Source organism: Pseudorasbora parva, chromosome 2 (genome assembly GCF_024679245.1).
Source record: "Pseudorasbora parva isolate DD20220531a chromosome 2, ASM2467924v1, whole genome shotgun sequence".
Lineage (NCBI taxonomy): Eukaryota > Metazoa > Chordata > Actinopteri > Cypriniformes > Gobionidae > Pseudorasbora > Pseudorasbora parva.
The window spans coordinates 52,693,686-52,716,042 of record NC_090173.1 but is presented as its reverse complement, the minus strand read 5'-3'; the positions used below and the strand labels follow the sequence as shown (position 1 = coordinate 52,716,042).

General features: G+C 40.7%; 1 protein-coding gene and 1 long non-coding RNA gene across 2 annotated transcripts in view; both read right to left on the bottom strand.

Moving 5' to 3' along the window:
* Positions 1-22,357, bottom strand: part of LOC137046630 (NACHT, LRR and PYD domains-containing protein 12-like) — a 340,026-nt gene that overhangs the window by 30,022 nt on the left and 287,647 nt on the right. The window contains exon 14 of the mRNA XM_067423926.1: positions 20,822-20,983. Within this exon, the coding sequence (XP_067280027.1) occupies positions 20,822-20,983 (162 nt within the window). The remainder of the gene's footprint in view (positions 1-20,821; positions 20,984-22,357) is intronic.
* Positions 17,561-18,591, bottom strand: LOC137046998 (uncharacterized). Its single transcript, XR_010899141.1, has 3 exons — positions 18,117-18,591; positions 17,798-17,957; positions 17,561-17,696 (listed from the first exon to the last, which is right to left on the bottom strand). It is a non-coding gene; the product is annotated as an uncharacterized lncRNA (long non-coding RNA).

The following is a 22,357-nucleotide window of genomic DNA, read 5'->3' as shown; positions in this document are numbered from 1 at the left end:
TAATCTAATCCTGAGATTAAGAGTCAAAGCAGTCATAGACATAAACATGACCACAGCAGGCCATCTGTGTTTATTGCTGATGAGAGATTATACCGAGGGCTTCGAGATTCTTCATTTATAATATGATAAATACTGAAATAAATGATTTTATTTTGCGGAGAAAAATACCAGACATGCGCTTCTTAAATATTGATTTGAATCGTCTCCGTTTACTCTCGGCACAGAAACACCTGATGATTCTTCTAGCATTCGGTTCAGAAACTGCAAACAGTGCAAAAAGACCATAATATCAATCCGCACGAGCAACAATCAGGTCAGTGTCGGGAAAGGCCGGTTTCTGATTTCTGTGTGTTATTTAAACTCCAGCTTCTGCCAATATATCATCTTATTTTAAAGACTGCTGCGTGTGGAAATAATTCAGTTTCTGGAAGCTTGTGCGCTGGGTTGATGTGTTCTTCTTTACGAACAGAACATGCATTAATGAGGAAATAAAGTGTAGGACGAGCTTGATGTACAGAGTTAATAAGTGCGATAAGCCATGAAACATCTCTCAGATGTGTTACTGACACACGACACACCTGAAGTGTGTGAACATAAAGACGCCTCTGACGATCCCGAGATCTTTTCTCTTTAGCGCTCAGACACACACACAGAATTACAGAAGCCCATCTTAAAATATCTGTCTACTCATGCAAACGATCTGTTCTGTCTGAAGTGAACGTTTGTGGAAACATCTGATGCGTAACATCACAGCCTGTTAGATCCGTGCATTAGGTCTTTAATATTAAAGCTACACTGTGTAACTTTTTTAGTTTATTCTTAGCTAAAATCACTTAGTTCTTTCAAAAATATATGTGCTCATTAATGTATATTTACTTCTTTCAAGTAATAATGTATTCTCGTAATTTTATAATATACCATTGAAAATACATACGGGTGAGGGTTCGGATGGCGGTCGCCATGTTGCTCCTCCATCTTGAAAGTACATTTGCCAAAGAGGGACATACCCGTAAATTCAAGCTTCGCTTTTCGCGTTTTTACACTCGATGGCACCGTGTCGAATGTTCAGAGGAGGATTGCTTGAGGCTGCTATATGATGATGGAGGATCACTCTTAAAGGGATCCCCTGGTGTTGAGACTTGTATGGCTTAATATAACATAAATGATGTCTCTTACTGAATTATGTAGTAGAAAACCCATGAAAGATCTACGTTATTTTAAAAATCGATTTTATATTTGGACCATGGGCGGCGCCATTTTGTTTGCGTTCTAGGTTGATGACGTAGAGTGGTTGAACTCCTCAATCAGCTGGCATTACCCGTAGCTATTTTTACCACAACGCAACTCGAAAATTGTTTCAGAGTTAAACAAAACCAATGAATTCCTTTGTAATTATACTTAAAACACACTCAAACATACATGTGCACACAAACTCACCTACACAAGTCACAAACAGATCGGCGGGCGCGCACACGACAGGCTCTGTCTCAATCGAGATGTTGGGCTGCTCAGTCTCCACGACAGGGGCTGAATCTGAAATCGACCCTATACCCTTAAATAGGGCATTATTTGAAGGGACGGACATTTGTAGTGTTGTCCGACACCATAGCGGACATGTTCGAGTGCAGTCATTCAGTCTCACGTTCCACCGCAATAACGAGTGTACAGCCGATTTACACACAGCTGTCCGACTTCACGCACTCAAACATACATGTGCACACAAACTCTCTCTCTCACACAGACTCTCACACACACCCCAACAGATCGGCGCGAACACACACACACACACACACACACACCCCAACAGATCGGCGCGAACACACACACACACACACACGCACGCACTGCGCGCGCATACATAACCCTCAATCTATTCCCTGTGTTGATATCCTGTTCAACACATCCTGTTCCCTAGATAGACTGTTGATAGTAGATTAACTGTAATGCCTAATGTGACCAGCAGAGGGAAATATCTAGGTAGGACGATGGGATAAAGTAACGTGAGGAAGAGAGGCAGGATGTTTTGGTGATGATGCATGCGATTGAGACAGAGCAGTCAGGTGTGTGTGTGCGCGCCCGCCGATCTGTTTGTGACTTGTGTAGGTGAGTTTGTGTGCACATGTATGTTTGAGTGTGTTTTAAGTACAATTACAAAGCAATTCATTTGTTTTGTTTAACTCTGAAACAATTTTCGAGTTGCGTTGTGGTAAAAATAGCAACGGGTAACGCCAGCTGATTGAGGAGTTCAACCACTCTACGTCATCAACCTAGAACGCAAACAAAATGGCGCCGTCCATTGTCCAATTATAAAATCGATTTTTTAAATAACGTAGATCTTTCATGGGTTTTCTACTACATAATTCAGTAAGAGACATCGTTTATGTTATATTAAGCCATACAAGTCTCAACACCATGGGATCCCTTTAAGCCCCTCTCACACTGCACGTCGGACCCGCAATATTCCCGGGGGATTGCCGGGTCGCCTTCTGTGTAAAAGCAACCACGTCCCGGAATTGATTACCGAATTCGACCCCGGTCGGGGACCTAGTAACATTGCGGGATATGTATCAGAGTCGCCAAGGAAGCGGAAAAGAGAATTAAGACGGCAACGCAACGGGCAAATCAACAAGACAAAAGTAAATACTGGAGTGGCCTTTCCAAGATGGAAAGAGCTCATGAGGAGCAACGATTTTAAAAAGAACGCCGACGTTGCCTGCTTTCTTCTCGACAGGTAATATTAATTCAGCCTATTTGTGTATATTGGAAGTTTTATTGTTGCTTGGCTAATTATATCATGGTGTGCTGTGCATAACACTAGAACGACGTCTAGGATAGTTTTCCTCGCGTCAATGATGAAAAAGTATTGTTTAACTTATAACATAAATCCGTGTTCTATGACGGATAACATGAGATTAATATTTTAATTGCATTATAATTTGTGTGCCTTACGCTAGTGGTGTCGTACAATATACAGAATAACGATAGCACTGATAAAAGTTCCTTTACTAAGATTAGCTTGCATTCGTCTGGGAACCTGATAGCTGATGTTAGCAATGAACTGGTTATTATTCAGTTCTATTATTCATTTTACATAGATTAACTTGATCATAGATCATTTGGTAAATTAAATAACTGCAAATTATAATAGTTTTCAAAAATTACCTCATCACTTGAGTTGACGCAACACTCACCGAAGAGGTCGAACTGGAAGCATGACTAAATCGGCCACCGTAGGAGTTGAAACGAAATCGAAATTGAGAGGAGCAGAAACAATTATTCACTGGATGGTCATATACCTTTTCACCACTAGATGGGAGAAAATAACACACAGTGTAGCTTTAATGCTAATCATAGTCAGGATAATTATGGTTGAAATGTGTTGCAGTTTTAAAAATAAGCTTGTTTTTACAATCTGAATTTCAAATCTTTGGCATGGTCTTACTCCGTATATAATAAAAAGATATAAAGGTTATATTTTCACAGAAAAAATGACCTTATCTGGGTTTTCACAGGCGGAGTCACAATTCATGTTGTGTTTTGGTGGACTTTCTAGTCCCGTGTCTGATAAAATCCCTCGTGTCCCACGGCGAGCAAAATAACTTTTACATGATAAATAATGGTTAAATGATTACAGAAATGTTATTCATTTTAAGGTTTTAAAGTGTAGTTTTGTTTGAACCGAGTTTGCAGCAGAAGTCCCAAACAGAGCGAGATGTTTTTAGTGCTGTCAGTGTTGTTCGTGTTAGTTTATGAGAACGGAGATAAATGTAGAACCGCACTTTACATTCTCCTGAGAGCTCGATGCAGAATAACTGCTAAACAAACCAATACTGTAAATAAGAACCAATCATTATTGGCTCATTCTGGTCAATAAACTTAAATATCACTCAATAAGTGCCATAAGTAATGAGGTTACCTGGGGGTCAAATTGTCTTTATTAGACTATTTTAGGTGTTTACTGTACATTCAGTTAATCATTAATTACTAGGTTATTTTTGTTTATTTGTAGTATAAATGTGTATCTTTCAAATGTTTAATAAATGGCTAATATACCTTTACTATATATTAAAATAATCATTAATTACTGTTGTGTCCATGCATAATGGTAAACAAGTTATTCATTAACTACTCATGTGTTTGTGCTTAACTAATGCATTATTCTGGAGCAGGCGCGGTTTCAGACACCTATAGAAGGGTGGGCTGGCAGATAGCCTGGGTGGGCTTATTTTTCAGTGTGTGTGTGTGTGTGTGTGTGTGTGTGTGTGTTTGGCTACACACTGGATTGGATGGAATCTCTAGACCTGCACTATGACCAGATTCTCGTGTTTTTAACAGCAAAAACGCATCCTATGTGAATAGATTCTTTTTTTTGTCTTATCTTACCTTTAAATAAAATGCTAACATTTTTACTTTTCTACTCTCCAGTAATAATTTGGAAAGAAAACTAGAAAATTTGGATGATGCAGCTTTCTAAAACACGGCACTCAAGTTAAAATAACTTTTAAAACAAAGCGTCTCTAGAGCTGCACTGGTTTTAACCGCAGAAACGTGTCCTGTGTGAATGGCCCTAAACTGATCAAAAGATAAACAGTTCATTCTCATTTCAGTGAGCTGATAAGCAGACAGTTTGCCTCATTCAGTTTAACAGCTTTAACAGCAAGCCAAAGAGGGCACGGTTTCAACTGAACTATGCATACGCATTTTAAACACTTACATTATACTCTAGCTCTGTCCATGCAATAAATATTTTTTTTTAGTTCATTTCAATTTGGCATGAATAAAAATCAAATCAGAGCTGGTCATATTTACAAGATACATGTTCACAAATACAACTCAATTCACACCTAAATAGCACACATATTTTTGCCCGTTTTCACTCGTGTGATTTCCAGCCTCTGCTTTTCTGAAACTGCCTAGAACCGGCCCCGTTCTGGACCCTTTGAATAAAGTGTTACCAAATAAAAGTTTTTTTTTTCTTTCACAGTATGGACATGACTCTGGGCTCAAATCTAAGGTTTTAAAGGTCCTGTTCTTCGCGATCCCATCTTTCAAACTTTAGTTAGTGTGTAATGTTGCTGTTAGAGCATAAATAATACCTGTAAAATTATAACGCTCAAAGTTCAATGCTAAGTGAGATATTTTATTTAACAGAAGTTCCCTTTCAAAGCCTACAGCGAACGGAATACGAACACGCAAAATAGGGGGCGTGGTCTCGTTGCTCTCCCACGTGAAGAAGAACGCACATTCAGCGCTTGCATCGCCCCGTTATGGTAAGAGGCGGGACCTTTCAGAGCAAAGTGCACTAAGCTGCTGTCCAATCACAACACGGGAAGCGCTGGCCCAATCAGAACTCGTTACGTGTTTCTGAAGGAGGGACTTCATAGAACAAGGAAATCATCAGGCCGTTTTTAGGACAGAGGAAAAAGCGCTGTACAGATAAGTCAATTGTGTAAAAAATACTGTTTTTACATGCGAAACATGAACTATGTTATATTGCACACTGTAAACATAATCATGGCTTTAAAAACACGCGAAAAACGGGACCTTTAAGTCTTGTGTAGAAAAAGGCATTGATAGGAGCTTAATAAGTTGTAATAAACAGTCAATATCTCAGCAATATGCATGATAATAATCAACTAGTTTATAGTGAGAATAAACTAAAGCGTTTCTTTTTCACTTGTACAGAAGCACACGTGTGACACATCGTTGCATGTGTGTGAGATGTGTGTTAAGTGAGAGTTTATTTGACAGTATTTTAAACAGTGATAAAGGGCAGGTCGGTTCGTGCTGAAACTAGGACTGCACGATTAATCGTAATTATTATGGTAATAATCATAATATTCTGCGGTGAATATTTGGAGCTTCAGCGTGAGAGCGCCCTCTGGCTTCCAGATGGAGCAGCACTTACTACTGATCACAGCACCGTACTGAGAAGCTGCGCATAAACATTTCATAAAAAAGTAAATAACAACAATAATAATAATCACAGCCTTTGACAAAAATAGCATGCGGTTTCATTTTTGCTTAATCGTGCACAGGGGCGTTTCTAGGATTTTCATTTTAGGGGGGCTCAGCCCCCAGTGAGGGTAGGCCTGTAGAAAAAATGGTAACACTATTTAGTTTAGGGTCCAAACTGCGCTATTAACTTATAGCTTACAAACATGCATACCCAGAAGATATGGCTGTTTATTATTACTCATAAAGCAAATATTAACACCTTACTGCATGGCCATACTGTACATGCATTAATCATACCCAATAATGTGGGCAGGTTTATAGATCCCAAATGTTAGGGTGGTTCGGGCACATGCTCCCCTGAGAAAATGTTGATTCCTATGATCTACATTTGTGCATTAAGATGTTCTGAAGGCCAAAAAATGAGATAACAATATCTTGAAAACCATGTCACTGGGCAGTAGATTATTTTTCGTTCTTATGTCCACATCTCTCTTTTTCTCTGTTTTTATCTCGCCCTGTCTCTTCCCCTCATAACGCTGAGCTTTGACTGATATTTTGTTCCGTTTTTGTCAGTGAATAAAGTGAACATATGGTTTACATATTAAAATACTGATATTTATATGTTTCATGAATAATTTTCTTAGACACGTTAATTTACTGTTTATTAAAGTTTTAAGTTTATTAAATTCACAATATGAACACATTCATTACTAATGCCCAATACAGGCTGAAAAAGCTGAGTTTTTTTTAATTTACTGAATGTTACAAATAGAATTATATTAATTTACAATATATACACATTCATTATTAATCTCATGCCTAATCTGATTAAAATGGCTTGGTTAATATTTCTTGTTCGTTAAGGCCTACATTATGAATCACATTGGCATATTTTCAGTTAAAAATGGCGAAATTAGACAAAAGTTTATTCATTTGCCTAAAATTGTTTTTCTTTTGTTGAACAATTCTGACTTTGAGCAGCAGCTGTCAAACATGAATGTTTAGTTTAGCAGCATGACGTCGAGTTGCGCTGCTGAAATTTGCGCTCAGCTTCAGCAGTTTCTGTGTGACCATAAAGCCCGCCTACTCTGATTTGATTGGTTTCATCAAATATTTTGACATTGACGAGCGGTGACAGATCAATGACGCTCAGATTTACACACACACACACAAACACACACACACACACACCTCTGCTTCTGAAGTGCACTGTGCTCTGCTCAGAGCCGCTGCGGATCGGAGAGACAGACTTAAAACCGGGACGAAGCCGAAGCCTCCCGCCAGTTTCATATGTTTTAAAGGTTAATCACACATTTTTTAGGGGGGCTGAGGCATAAGTTTAGGGCCTAGTGACGCCCATGATCGTGCAGCCTGCAGCATAAAAATATACTTTGATAAATATATCTTATGAAAATACCAGAGCTGTCTACACTGCAAAAAGAGATGTGTTGATGATATTTTGACACGTTGTGTAGATTCAACACAATGTGTGTTAAAATGTAACTGGATGAGTAGCACTGGGTGGAGGGCAGTTTGTGTTTATGAAAAAAATGTTTTCCATAAATAAATAAAATACATTAAAATGAATAAATAAATAATTTTCTTAATTTATAAAAAGATTAGCGGGCGTTTTTTGGCAGCCAATCACATAATGTCTTTTTCAAACGCTTTCACCGCTCTTCGCTTGTTATTACTAACCAGACTGACTTTATTTCTGTCAGACAGAAGCTCTTACTGACATTAACAGGATTTAGTGTTGACGAATCATTAAAGGGTTAGTTCACCCAAAAATGAAAATTATTTAATTAATTACTCACCCTCATGTCGTTGGACACCCGTAAGACCTTCGTTCATCTTCAGCACAAATGAAGATATAAAATAATGACTTTATCCGCCAAGTTATTGTCTTCTGTTGTTGTCTGGATGTGATCTCACGCGATAGCGGTGCTCCTCTTCTTCTGGGTCATGATCCGAACAGCGGATCAACGTCATATTCTCGGCATGTGTTGAGTTCACGTCAATAACTTGGAGGATAAAGTCGTTATTTTGATTCTTGTGCGCACAATAACTATTTTTGTCGCATTGTAACATTATTGTACAGCCCCTGTAGTGAGATGGACTTTGTATCGGTGTGTTTAGCGCCTTTATGGGTCTTGTGAGGGGGAATGTACTGAATGCCAATGAAGGCCTATCTGAAGCCTTTCTCAGCCATCAGCTTTCACCAAAAAAATCTTCATTTGTGTTCCGAAGATGAACGAAGGATCAGTGAATTATGTCAATAATTGAGCCATTACACAATGATTATATTCTGATCATCAAGCAGCTGACAGCATCTGATTGTGTTTTCTCTGCTTTTCTTACAATAGAAAACTCAGTCACAGAGAAACACTAACATTAAAAAGTCGTCAAACTGGGGCCTGTGCTGAAGTGGTTTGCCTCTTATCTCAAAGAAAGAACTTTTTCAGTGAAAGTAGGAAATCGTTTTTCATCTCGGGCTCCAATTTCTTACGGTGTACCCCAGGGTTCCATTTTGGGACCTCTTCTGTTTGCATTATATATGCTTCCACTTGGACAAATTTTCCAGAGACACAATTTATCTTCCCACTGTTATGCAGATGATACTCAGCTCTATCTTCCTGTCAAAAACAACAAAGGCTCTGTGTCTACTCGGTCTGTCTGCGTGACACAAAATGTTGGATAGCTATAAATTACTTACAGCTAAACAATGACAAAACTGAAATCATTATCTTTGCCCCATCAGATCTGACTTCTTACATAGTCCCTCAGCTTGGTTCTCTATCTTCAAATGTTCATGACTGTGTCAGGAATCTTGGTGTAATTTTTGATTCCAGTCTGAGTTTTAATAAGCAGATTAGCACTGTGATAAAAAGCAGGTTTTTTTTACTTAGATATATTGCTAAAATTAAAATGAAGCTATCAAATAGAGACTTTGAAACTGTCATTCATGCATTTATCACCTCAAAGTTGGACTACTGTAATTCGTTGTACCTGGGTTTGCCTAATTCAGCTGTAAATCGTTTGCAAATGGTTCAGAACGCAGCTTCGGTCAGCATCTAAAACTGAAGAAAGGGACAATTCCAACTATATTCCTGCAAGCAGTAAGTAGTGATTTTATCCACTTATTGACTGTCTAAACAATTTCTGATTACATTGAAAGTTTCTTAGAGAGACAGCATTGTCTAGATAACGCAAGATGCTAGTACAGTACCAATAGGAAACTCCAAGTACTAGGGGTGTGCCAAAAAAATCGATTCACGGAAGAATCTAGAATCTCATTTGCAACGATTTAGAATCGATCTGAAATGTCCAAGAATCGATTTAATAAATGAATAAAATCAGCTGGCTGTTCGTCTCCATTTTGTAACTAGCCTATATGCGACGTAGAGTCCTGTAACGGCATAAAAGTGGCAAATTGTGACATTTATAAAAATCATGGGTGGGGATGCGGGCGGATAATTAACTCTCTGCGGGCGGGTAGTAGCGCGGATGAAAAATATGTGCAAAATTTCTGTGGCGAGGTGGATGAGCGAGCGAGAGAGCGAGACCGGGGCGTGATTATGAATGAGCGTCACCTGCGAGCCACACCGAGTCCTCTGAGGGAGCTCGGAGACATATAAGGACGAGAGATCACCAGACCTGGATTTGACGTTGAGTTGTGTTTACGTTTTATTATGTGTGTGCGTGTGGCAGTTGTCCGTGAGGGGCTGCCCACATTACTTTCGTTTTGTTTGGTTTAAGTCTTTTAAATGTTCGCCGGTTCCCGCCTCCTTCTTCCCCCTCGAACATACTGTATTACAATTTCTATGTCCAAATGACCATTACACATACACGCAACAACGAGATGCCATTTGAAGCATTACGTCACCACCACTGCGACAGTGCAACTTTTGTTGATGCCTCTCGTAGCCCAGTCGGAGCGAGCGTTGCAGGAGTAGCAATGGATGAAGTAAAAGTAAAGTTGGTGAGTGGAGTATATGAAATTGTTGACAACAAGTCTGTAAAGGCAGAGCCTCTTTCATTAGCCCATTCATGATGCTGTTGATTTTGAGAGGTGCAAGATAAAAAAATAAAGCATTTTAATTTGAATGATTTTAGCGTGTGATTTATCGTGGGCACAGGTCGGGTAACGGGCCAAATATTAACGGGTCTGGGTGGGTGCGGATTTAATTTTGATATTTTCAAAATCGAATAATTTTGAATCGAAAATCTTTTTGAATCGAAAATCGATTATGAATCGAATCGTGGCCTCAATAATCGGAATCGAATTGAATCGTGAGATGGCAAAAGATTACCACCCCTACCAAGTACCATCCAAAACTAAATAGTGTGTCTAATGACAAAGGTTAATATTTTGTATTACAAAATACAACCGTAGATAGGCATGCCATACTACGTTAGTTTATTTGCTTACAGATCGCTCACTCAATCCTTCTAGCTATTGTCACCTTCTCCACCATATAAGCTAAAACAATTAAAAAATGGCTTCTATTAATTTTGTAAAATATAAATATTTATATATATATTAAAGTATGATGTTTTATATATATACACACTTAAGTATGATGTCTTTGCATGATTGAATTTCAGAGTACATCACAGTCCCTACGTAGCCTACATTGTGAATAACGTTATATAAACATGCTATATCGTTGACGAAAAAAGTCTAAAATGTATTTTAAAAAATAAAAACTTGAACAAAAAGTGCTGGTTTTGGTTTTGTCGGGAGGAAAAGAGGAGCGCTCGAGCATTCGTGCTTGCGGTTAACAGATTTCAGTAATTTAAATCCCCCAATCAGAGCTTTTCTGTGAAAAGAACACGTATACTATTCTGTGTTTTACCTAAACGTGCAACCATGTGCACCTGAGCTCTTTATCTCTCACTCTCGGGCACGGATGATCTGAAAACACCAATAAACAAGTAAGCTGCATTTCACATCTCCATTTGAAATTTTCTGCTTAAAGTGTCATTCAGTCGGTCTGTGTTCTGTCAGGACTCACGAGCCGCTTCGCTGAACAACTGCACTTGTGTGAGCTGCTGAAATAAGCCAATCCGAGCAGAGCTCAACATTAATATTCATGACCCTTCCAAATAAGGCAAAAACAGTGCATTTCATCCGTGGGACAATTTATAGCAGTGGTCGGCAACTGGCGGCCCGCGGGCCAAAAGTGGCCCGCCAGCGATAATATCTGGCCCGCGCCAGCATCTTCCGAATCTAGCAGATTGTTTTGATAGCGGCTGGTTCTGAAATATATCTGTCAGTGTAACGGAGGCGAGCTAATGAGAACTGTTCAGGTAAACTCCTGTTATTTCAAGAGACGCTCACTAGTTTGTAAATGCAGTTGTCGTTTGAGTAAATGCAGTTTACTAGCCTACGTGAGGATGCCAAGGAAGAATTCTGAGCGTAAAAGTATGCTACGTGACGTCAAATATTTTTTACAATAGGTTCCATGTGTAACAAGCAAATTAAAATACATTTATAATTCACAACATGGAAAGTGGAAATAATAAAACATAGTTCTTTAAAAGCACTCAAACATGCCAATAATGGGCGTATTCAAATCCTCTTTTATTTTTTGAGTTATTTTTATTTATTTATTTATTTATTAAATTATTCTAGGGCACCTTTAAAACAGCTTATTATGTAGGTAGCCAATTGGCTTGTTTAACTTGTTGCAAAGGTTTGTTTTGTGATTAAAATACATTTAAAATATTACCCTAACATCCGTCTTCTTGTGTGCGGAAATTTGTTTAAATCGCTTTGACAACGTGTGTGTGTGTGCATATTAGGCTACATGTGGCTGGCAGCACAACGATGGAAGATGTTAAAAAGAAGTTGGCCGCAGGAGATTTTAAAACCCCCGAAAATGAAGGAAAGTCTACAGTGTGGAAGTATTTCTACATAGCTGTCAAGGCCGATACTGATGAACCTGTTGGTTATGTTTAATGTAGTGTGGCAGTACGAGGAAAAAGAGGTGTGTTTTCCTGTTGTGTGGCCGGATGGAGGAGGGAAATAAATTAACCGGAAATAGGAAACGTGGGTATATAAGGAGGCAAATGCAAAAGAAAAGGGAGAGAAAGAAAGAATGAAATAAAGAGAGAGAGAAAACGGATGACCTGAGACAAACCGCTGGGTTGGTGAGATTGAACGCATCACTGCTGTTTGAGCCAGGCTGGGTCGCTAAAGCGGACGTGCGTTTCCGAGGCGATCTCTGTAGTGCGGCATGCACTTTCGGCAGCTGGTGGCAGGGTGACGAAGTCTTGGTGGCTGACGAGCGGCGCGAGAGCTGCGCAGGTGAACGAACTCCTGTTTAAAAAACTCCCTTAGTTTTCACCGACTCCCTCTGACTAAAACCAGTGTTTTCCTCACTGCCATCATCAGCCTGAGCGCAGCGCGGAGCGCTGTGGACACACACACACACACACACACACACGCACCCACCCATTACGCGAACCTACCTGAACATTCACGCACGCAAATTCATCACGCCTAGGCAAAGATTTTTCCCATTCCTGGTGGTTGATTTGCACGACTGTGTGTGGACACATTTTTTTCTCTTTTTGTTTTCTGGTCATGCCGTAACTGACTGTATTGATGTTTTCATCTATTATTATTTTTATTTTTTTTTCTCTCGATTGCTCGTGGGAGATGAGGCTATTGTATGACGTTAATCTACAGAGTTACTTAAAAGCACAGTCATTGTAGGTTTAAGTCATTTAAGTTATTGTCCTCTTTGGTTATTTATTTTTGTCTGTATTTATTTTGGTGTTCCCATTGTAACTACATTTAACCAACTGTGAAAGTTTTTTTGTGGAAATAATAGAAGGAACTATAGGTTCTTTGATTACATTTTCTTATTTCTGTATCCTATTTTTTTGTTGTTGTTGTTGTTCATTTTTTGTTTTTGTTTTTGGTTTGTTTGTTTCTTGTGAATTTGGGTAGAAAAAAATATATATACCTGTGAATATGACTCCTTTGTGTGTGATCTGATTCTTTTGTATGTAATCGGTGGCTAATAGAGCTACTCCGGGGTGGCAAACGCAACAACCCGATTTTTTTGTATCTTGACAAGTTTAAGCTTGTCTGGCGCCCGAACTGTTTTGTTAAACTAAACTGTTTATTTAAGTTGGTTGTGGGCTTGCCACCGTTACAGAAGTGGCGCCCGAACAGGGACTCTGAACTTTTTGAACAAAAAAAAAAAACTTTTTTGAAAATTTGTTTATGAACTTAAATGAAAACATTTTTTTTCCTTTGTGAAACACCCTCTAAAGAATGTGATTTACATTGCTGTTGTTTCTTTGGGGGAATTTGTATTTTGGTAACCTGTGTCTTTTGAACTGTGGAATAGCTTGCTTGTTGTAGTTAAGGAGGTAACAATTAATGAGGAAGATTTGAAGTGTCACCTTGCGGTTGCATGCTTGTGAAGAGAGTGCAAATCAGTGTATGGGGGTTAGATTTGTTTAATTAATCCTGGTACAACATTGTAATGTTGTTGCTGTTTTTTGCTGCCTAATACTGACACACGTACACATTTCATTTTACATAACATTGTACACACTTTATTGTACTTGCAGACATGACCACTACACCATCCCCTATGTCCACTTTTGTGGATATTGAAGCTCCTCCAGATGTTGCAACCCCAATATGGCCAATTGTCCCATCACCACAGGTTTCCCCTGGGCATCCTTCACCACAAGTTCCCCATGCCTCAGTCCCATACACCCAAGTGCCCTTTAGAACTAGATATCCAGAATCACATGTCCAGTTCAGCACTCCAGTACACACCCTTTCCTGGGAACGGGGCCCAGGCCCCATGCGGCTATGCACATCACCTGACCTCTCCTCTTCTTTCTCTGTGACTCAGCAGGATTTGCCTGGTGGACTCCCCACTCCTGGAAGAGAAATGCAACAACTTACTTCACAGGTTCAAGGTAATTGGGATACACTAATGGATTTTGTTAAAACCCAGACGAAAGCAGTTTGTGAACTTACCCAGGGGCTGAAAGCAGCTTCGTCTCAGCACTGTGACCAAATTGATAACCTTTCTACCAAAGTGAGGGACAACCAGCAGCAAGTTCTTACCCTGTTGGCCACGAGCAGAAAACAGGAGGAGTCTGAGGCTGATCAGTTAACGAAAGCTATGAAACTCATGATATCAGGGGAACTGCAAAAAGTAGAATCTACTGTTGTATCTGAGGTACGCTTCATGGTGGATCAGCTCCAGCTGGAAGTTCAGCAAGACCTAAAAACCATGCAACAGCACTTTCAAAAAAGCCATGACCAGCTGACAACAGAAATACAGCAATGCCACAGTCAAACTGCTATGCTTTGTACCAACTTAAGGAAGTTTGAGACTGAGATGACGGACCGTTGCAAAACACAAGAAAAGAAGATAGTGGATCTACTTAAGGAAAGGCTACCATCCCCTCCTGAGTCTACGTCACTCGCTTCCCTTCCTCCCTCTCCCTCAGTGACTGCACCTGCACTTGCATATTCATCTGCTACTACAGGGGTAAGAAGTGACTACCTGAAATTAACGTTTCCCACTTTTGGAAGACCCTCCGATGACCCAGATCCTTTGCTATATCTGGCCCGTTGTCAAGATTTTCTAGCAATACATCCTTTGGTTGATGCAGACCTGCTGGCCACCTTCCGAACTGTCCTGTATGGAACTGCCCGTGACTGGTGGGAGGTTGCCAGATCCTCTATAATGACATGGGGTGAGTTTGAATCCGCCTTCCTTTCGGCTTTCCTCTCGGAGGATTATGAAGATGAGCTGGCTGATCGGGTCAGAAATAGAATCCAAGGAGAGAAAGAATCCATCAGGGATTTTGCATTTTCGTATCGAGCTCTCTGCAAAAGGTGGAAGCCGGCCCTAACAGAGAGTGACATGGTAAAATTGATCCTTAAAAATATCAAGCCCTATCTGGCCAGTCAGCTACGCAGCAGAGTTAGCACTGTTGAAGATCTAGTGAAGTTGGGTCACCAGCTGGAAAAGGATTATGCGCAGCACATCCAAAATGAAGGACGTAAGGCTATGAAACCACCTACAATGCCCCAAAGACCAATGTCTAACCAACCCATGGAGAAGCCTCAAGTACAGTGCTGGAGGTGTAAAGGTTACCACTCACCTGGAAACTGCCCACATTTTACGTCTGCTTCTTCCAACCAGCCATCTGATCAGCATCGTGCCAACACTAATAAACGTTCCTTCCAACCTCTGAAGTCTGGGGTTCCACCTCGCCAGCCAAATACCCCTTCTAGCAATGTGGTGTCAGCAGCAGCCACTCCTTGGCCGTCTATGATGATGGAAGAGAGTACCACCACAGGTTTCAATACCCCCACAAATCAGCCGACTGCGGTACCACAACAATTAGTAATACCCATTAGTATTGGCACTTGGAGAGGAAAGGCTATACTGGATACAGGCGCAAGTTACACCCTCCTACATGAAAACCTTTGGTCAGAGCTTAACCCCCGAGTCAAAAATTGCACCCTTGGACCCTTGGTCCTCTATATTTAGCTAATGGTGTTGCAGAAGTTCCATTAGGCTGGATAAATCTGCCTATTATTATTCATGATAAGACTTTCTCAGTGTGGGTGGCTGTCCTCACCTCCAAAGCCCTTGCTTATGCAGTGATTCTAGGTTTGAACTTTATATTTTCTAGTGGACTGCAGATTAATGTGACAGACCAGAAATACTCCTTCAAGTCTGCCCCTAATGAAGACTACCCTTTTCAACCAGGTCAGGCCAGTATACCTGTCGTGAAACCACCACACCTGGAAAAGAAACATAATCAAAAGAGCGTTAAGCAAAGCATGTCCCTGCTTAGTTCCGTTCCTCCACCTAAACACCCATTGCTATCCTGCCCCCTTGACAATTTGGATGACCAGGAGTTGATCAACATTGCGGTAAATGGTGCTCACTTACCACCAGATGGAAAACAACAACTGCAGCAAATCTTAGAGTCCAACTATGAGGTGTGTACCCTTCGTCCGGGACGGACGGATGTTCTTCAACACCACCTCTATATCACTCATCCAGTGCCCATTAAACAGCGACCGTATCGCATGAATCCTTCAAAACAAGCAGTTGTAAGGGAGCAGTTGGAAGAAATGTTAAAAGCAGGTATCGTAGAACCATCTCATTCTGCCTGGGCTTCACCTGTTGTTCTAGTTCCCAAAAAAGATGGTAAAATGAGATTCTGTGTTGATTACCGGAAGGTTAATGCTATAACCGAGAGTGATGCATACCCTCTTCCAAACATCAATGAGATTCTTGAATCCCTCTCGGGTGCATCCATCTTTTCGACCATCGACCTCAACAGTGGATACTGGCAGGTAACAATGGACCCCGATAGCAAACCCATGACTGCCTTCATCACTCCATCAGGGTTATATCAATTTAAAGTCATGCCCTTTGGATTAAAAAATGCCCCAGCAACCTTTCAAAGATTGATGGAGACCGTTTTAGGAGAATTACGAGGTAACATCTGTTTTGTCTATATTGATGATATTATAGTGTACTCACAATGTGTGGACCAACACTTCCTTGATCTCCAGACAATTCTCCATCGATTGCAGACAGCGGGGTTGACTGTAAATCTAAAGAAGAGCAGGTTTTGTCTTCAGGAGTTGACATTCCTCGGGCATGTAGTGAATATTCATGGTATCTCCACAGACCCGAGTAAGGTGGAAGCTATACGGGCATACCCTGTACCACGAAACATCAAAGAGGTTCAGCGTTTCCTTGGACTCTCCGGGTGGTACCACCGGTTTGTGCCAAATTTCTCGCGGATCGCAGAACCCATTAATGCCTTAAAAAAAAAGGGTCATGCATTTAATTGGTCACCCCAATGTCAACAGGCTTTCGAATTACTAAAAGCATGTCTCACCTCACCTCCCATCCTTGGACATCCTGACCTTGAACGACCATTTATTGTGTATACTGACGCCAGTGACACCGGACTGGGTGCTGTGCTGACGCAGCGCCGGGACCAGGGCTCAGAGCAGGTGATTGCTTATGCCAGTAGGACCCTGAACAAAGCAGAAACTAATTACTCCGCGACAGAGAAGGAATGTCTTGCTGTCGTGTGGGCTCTAGAAAGGTGGCAGCATTATTTAGAGCCCAAACTCTTCACTGTCGTGACCGATCACTCAGCCCTGCAGTGGGTAATGAGCTCTACAAAAACCACCAGCCGACTGATCAGATGGGTTCTTCGACTGCAGAAGTTTGATTTTGTAGTTGAGTACCGGAAGGGTAGGCTAAATGTAGCACCTGATGCTCTCTCCCGGATCCACACCCAACCTGCATGTAGTGTATATGCCAGTCGAACTGAGGAACCAGACCTTCCAATCACTGCGGCTGCCATATGGGAGGAACAACACAAAGATCCTGAAGTCATCAGAATATTCCAAAAAATGGCAGGACATGACGATCGTCTAAAAGATCAATATACGGTAGTGGAGGATAAATTGTACCACACAACCCAGTTGAAGAGTGGCCAATGTCATTACCGGATATACATGCCCAACAGTCTGATTTTGACAGCCCTGCAACACTATCATGCAAATCCGTTAAGTGGTCATATGGGTATTTACAAAACTTACCAGAGGCTGCATGAGGTGGCTTTTTGGCCAGGGATGTGGGCGGACGTAAAGAATTACGTCAAAAGGTGTGTGAAATGCCAAACCCTCAAAAGCGAGAATCGTAAACCTGCAGGGAAAATACAACAAATTAGCACCTCACATCCCAACGAAATGATAGGGGTAGACATCATGGGACCAATGCCCCGCAGTACCCAACAGAATGAGTACCTTCTTGTCTTTGTGGACTACTTTACCCGCTGGGTGGAGCTGTTTCCCATGAGGAAGGCCAATGCACAAACTGTGGCAATGATTTTCAGGAGAGAGATTCTGACACGATGGGGTGTTCCGGACTTCATCGTATCAGATAGAGGTACCCAGTTCCTTTCTGCTGTATTTAAGGAGTTATGTGGTAAGTGGAGTGTCTCACAAAAACTCACTACAGCCTACCACCCACAAACCAATATGACAGAGAGAGTAAACAGGACCCTAAAGTATATGATTGCCGCTTATGTAGATGATAACCATAAGAAATGGGATCAATACTTACCTGAACTACGATTTGCAGTTAACTCAGCTGTCCAGGAGTCCATTGGCATGAGTCCAGCAGAACTCCACCTGGGGAGAAAGTTGCAAGGTCCAATGGACAAACTGTTGCACGGTAAGAATCTCTCTCCCGATCTACCTTCATATGATGTTGTCAATAATCTTGTCCAACTTCAATCAAAGGCCAAGGAATGCTGCAAAAAAGCACAGAAAAGACAGCTCAGGAACTACAATAAAAACAGACGGGAGGTATTCTTTAAGGAAAAGGACCGGGTGTGGGTAAGGAATTTTCCCCAGTCCAGTGCCCAACATCACTTCAGTGCAAAATTTGCTCCAAGATGGAAGGGTCCTTACCGTATAATAAAGCAGCAGGGTCCGTTGAATTATCAAGTGGCGTTGGAGTCCACGGGGGAAGATGTTCGCAATGTGCATGTGACTAATTTAAAACCATGTTACCCCACATCTGAGGAGGTTGAAATTCAAGAGAGGCAACGAATCCTTGAGATATTTCAAGAATCCGCCAGTGAGGATGAGGATTTCTTGGGATTTTAATCTCCATTTTCCACCTTTTTCCTTACAACCATGGGTTATTTTCTCTAGGGAGGGAGAGTGTGGCAGTACGAGGAAAAAGAGGTGTGTTTTCCTGTTGTGTGGCCGGATGGAGGAGGGAAATAAATTAACCGGAAATAGGAAACGTGGGTATATAAGGAGGCAAATGCAAAAGAAAAGGGAGAGAAAGAAAGAATGAAATAAAGAGAGAGAGAAAACGGATGACCTGAGACAAACCGCTGGGTTGGTGAGATTGAACGCATCACTGCTGTTTGAGCCAGGCTGGGTCGCTAAAGCGGACGTGCGTTTCCGAGGCGATCTCTGTAGTGCGGCATGCACTTTCGGCAGCTGGTGGCAGGGTGACGAAGTCTTGGTGGCTGACGAGCGGCGCGAGAGCTGCGCAGGTGAACGAACTCCTGTTTAAAAAACTCCCTTAGTTTTCACCGACTCCCTCTGACTAAAACCAGTGTTTTCCTCACTGCCATCATCAGCCTGAGCGCAGCGCGGAGCGCTGTGGACACACACACACACACACACACACACACGCACCCACCCATTACGCGAACCTACCTGAACATTCACGCACGCAAATTCATCACGCCTAGGCAAAGATTTTTCCCATTCCTGGTGGTTGATTTGCACGACTGTGTGTGGACACATTTTTTTCTCTTTTTGTTTTCTGGTCATGCCGTAACTGACTGTATTGATGTTTTCATCTATTATTATTTTTATTTTTTTTTCTCTCGATTGCTCGTGGGAGATGAGGCTATTGTATGACGTTAATCTACAGAGTTACTTAAAAGCACAGTCATTGTAGGTTTAAGTCATTTAAGTTATTGTCCTCTTTGGTTATTTATATTTGTCTGTATTTATTTTGGTGTTCCCATTGTAACTACATTTAACCAACTGTGAAAGTTTTTTTGTGGAAATAATAGAAGGAACTATAGGTTCTTTGATTACATTTTCTTATTTCTGTATCCTATTTTTTTGTTGTTGTTGTTCATTTTTTGTTTTTGTTTTTGTTTTGTTTGTTTCTTGTGAATTTGGGTGGAAAAAAATATATATACCTGTGAATATGACTCCTTTGTGTGTGATCTGATTCTTTTGTATGTAATCGGTGGCTAATAGAGCTACTCCGGGGTGGCAAACGCAACAACCCGATTTTTTTGTATCTTGACAAGTTTAAGCTTGTCTGGCGCCCGAACTGTTTTGTTAAACTAAACTGTTTATTTAAGTTGGTTGTGGGCTTGCCACCGTTACAGTAGGGATTGCAGAGTTTTCATTAAATATGACAGAAAGGGGACCGGGAATCCTGCCCTGCAGTGTCATGTGGATGGAGTTTGTAAGTCAACTGGGCTACTGCAGCCGAGCATCACTGCCTTTGCTAGTAACTCAAGAAAAATCCCTCAGCAGGCCAAACAAAAAGTGACTGAAAAATGCGTTGAGTACTGCTGTAAAGACATAAGGCCATTTTGTTCCATTGAAGGAGGGGGTTATATTGAGCTGGCCCATCAGCTTATTAACATCAGTGCTACATATGGTTCAGTGGCAGCGCAGGACGTACTGCCTGATCCCACCGTGTCAAAACAGTGTCATGAGCTGGCAACAGAGAAACTAACAAAGCTGGTTGAGCAGCTAAATGACATTTAGGTGAATTCGATTAGAATGACAACGGATATCTGGATGGAGGACTACCACAAATTAAGTTACTTGACCATCACTTGTCATTTCGTGACACGAACATTTAAAATGATAAGCACTGTATTGACAAGATGCATTCCCACTGGAAGAGGCTAAAATGGGGGAGAATATTAGAAGAGAAATTAGACTTCTAACAGAGTATGGCCTGGATATGAGTCTGCTGAATAAATTGGTAAGGGTGACAGACCAAGGCTCAAAAATCATCAGTGCCCTCAGACCCTATCGAAGACTTGACTGCCAAGATCACCTTTATAATTCAGTGATGCGACATGCCCTGGACCTTACAAAAGTGCTTCTTATCTGATTACTTGATTAATCGATGGAATAATGGGTAGAATACTCAATTACTAAAATAATCGATAGCTGCAGCCCTACTTCACAAGAATTAATAATGCGCACACACACACATACACATGCATAGACACTCACACTCAGGATGATTCTTACTGATCCACATACTTGAGTTTGTCCAGATGGTTGAGTTTATCAGAGAGCAGCTTCAGTCCTGAATCTCCTGGGTGATTGTAGCTCAGATCCAGCTCTCTCAGGTGTGAAGGGTTTGAACTCAGAGCTGATGCCAGAGCACCACAACCTTCCTTCGTCACCAAACACTGAGATAATCTACAACAAGAAGTAAGTGTTCTTATTCAGTCAGTGTGCTTAATTTTTGGAGAATATACAAATATAATAAATAACAGGGCTCTTCAACTGCCAGATTGCAGGCTTAATTTGACCCATCAACTAGACAAAGCCATCTGATTGACTCCAATGAAATCGTGGTACTGCCTAATATATGAGAGTACTTTCGGAAAGGTATGCTTTTAAATGACATCTGTTTATTTATCAAAATACATGAACATGAACCACCACGGCCATCAGACCCTGCAAACCCCCCTCATCAATTTATGCCTTTACAATGTCCCAGAAGAGTTATTTCTGACAGCAAGAAATCTGATCTGGATACAGTCTTTCACAAAAATGTGATTTTCTAAGCTTTTTGTTCAAAATGTTGCTTTATTTATGAAATTTACCCATATTCAAGTCTTGATTAAAAAGGATTGTAAGAAGCTAGAATAAAAAAAATGTTTAAAGAAGATGGTCATCTACTTCTTTTGATATATTGCATGCTCAGATATTCACAAAACAAATATTTTATGAGCTATTCAATTTAGGTGAAAATGTTCAAAAACCCTAAAGGTGGCTGGCAACTTAAAAAAAAATGCTGGCAGGGAAAGAATAAATAGATTGGATTGTCAGAGTATAATAAATATATTGGGATCAAGCCAGTGTGTGGTGCCTGAGACACCCAGTAATGTAAGTCAGAGGAACAGAATATTAGAATAGACCATTTCTATGACAGCTTGTATGCTGTTATTTTGCACAAAGGGGGATGCTCTGGTTATAAGACATGCTAGTTTGCTGGTGTCTCCATCATATTGCAAGACTTCCTTGGTTAACCAACTTCAACATAAAAGATCATGCTGATTGACTGACTGATTTACTGCAGGAAAGTCAAGCAATTAAAGTAAATAAGTAAAGATACAACACAGACAGGATGATTCTTACTGATCCACATACTTGAGTTTGTCCAGATGGCTGAGTGTATCAAAATGCTAACGCTACATCTGATAACATTACATACCAGTTACGCTCATCAGAGATAGTGTAAGCATTTTGGACTGCGAGAGGTGCTACACTTTTTACGTAAGTTGAATATGGAAAGCGATCGGCCTGAAGCTAGGTAATTTAATTAATAAAGTTTTAAATAAGGATATTTTTCTTACACAAATGCATTGATTTGCTTCAGAAGGCCTTTATTAACCCCCTTCATTAACTTTATTTACTGCTATTATAAAGCTTGAAAGAGCTAGGACATTGAAAGAATCTAAAATATTCAAAGATATTTGATATTTTTCTTTGAACAAAGACATTTGTTTTACTGTGTTTCACCCCCCTCTCTCTTATCAGTGGGGCTGTTTGGGATTCCTAAAGACA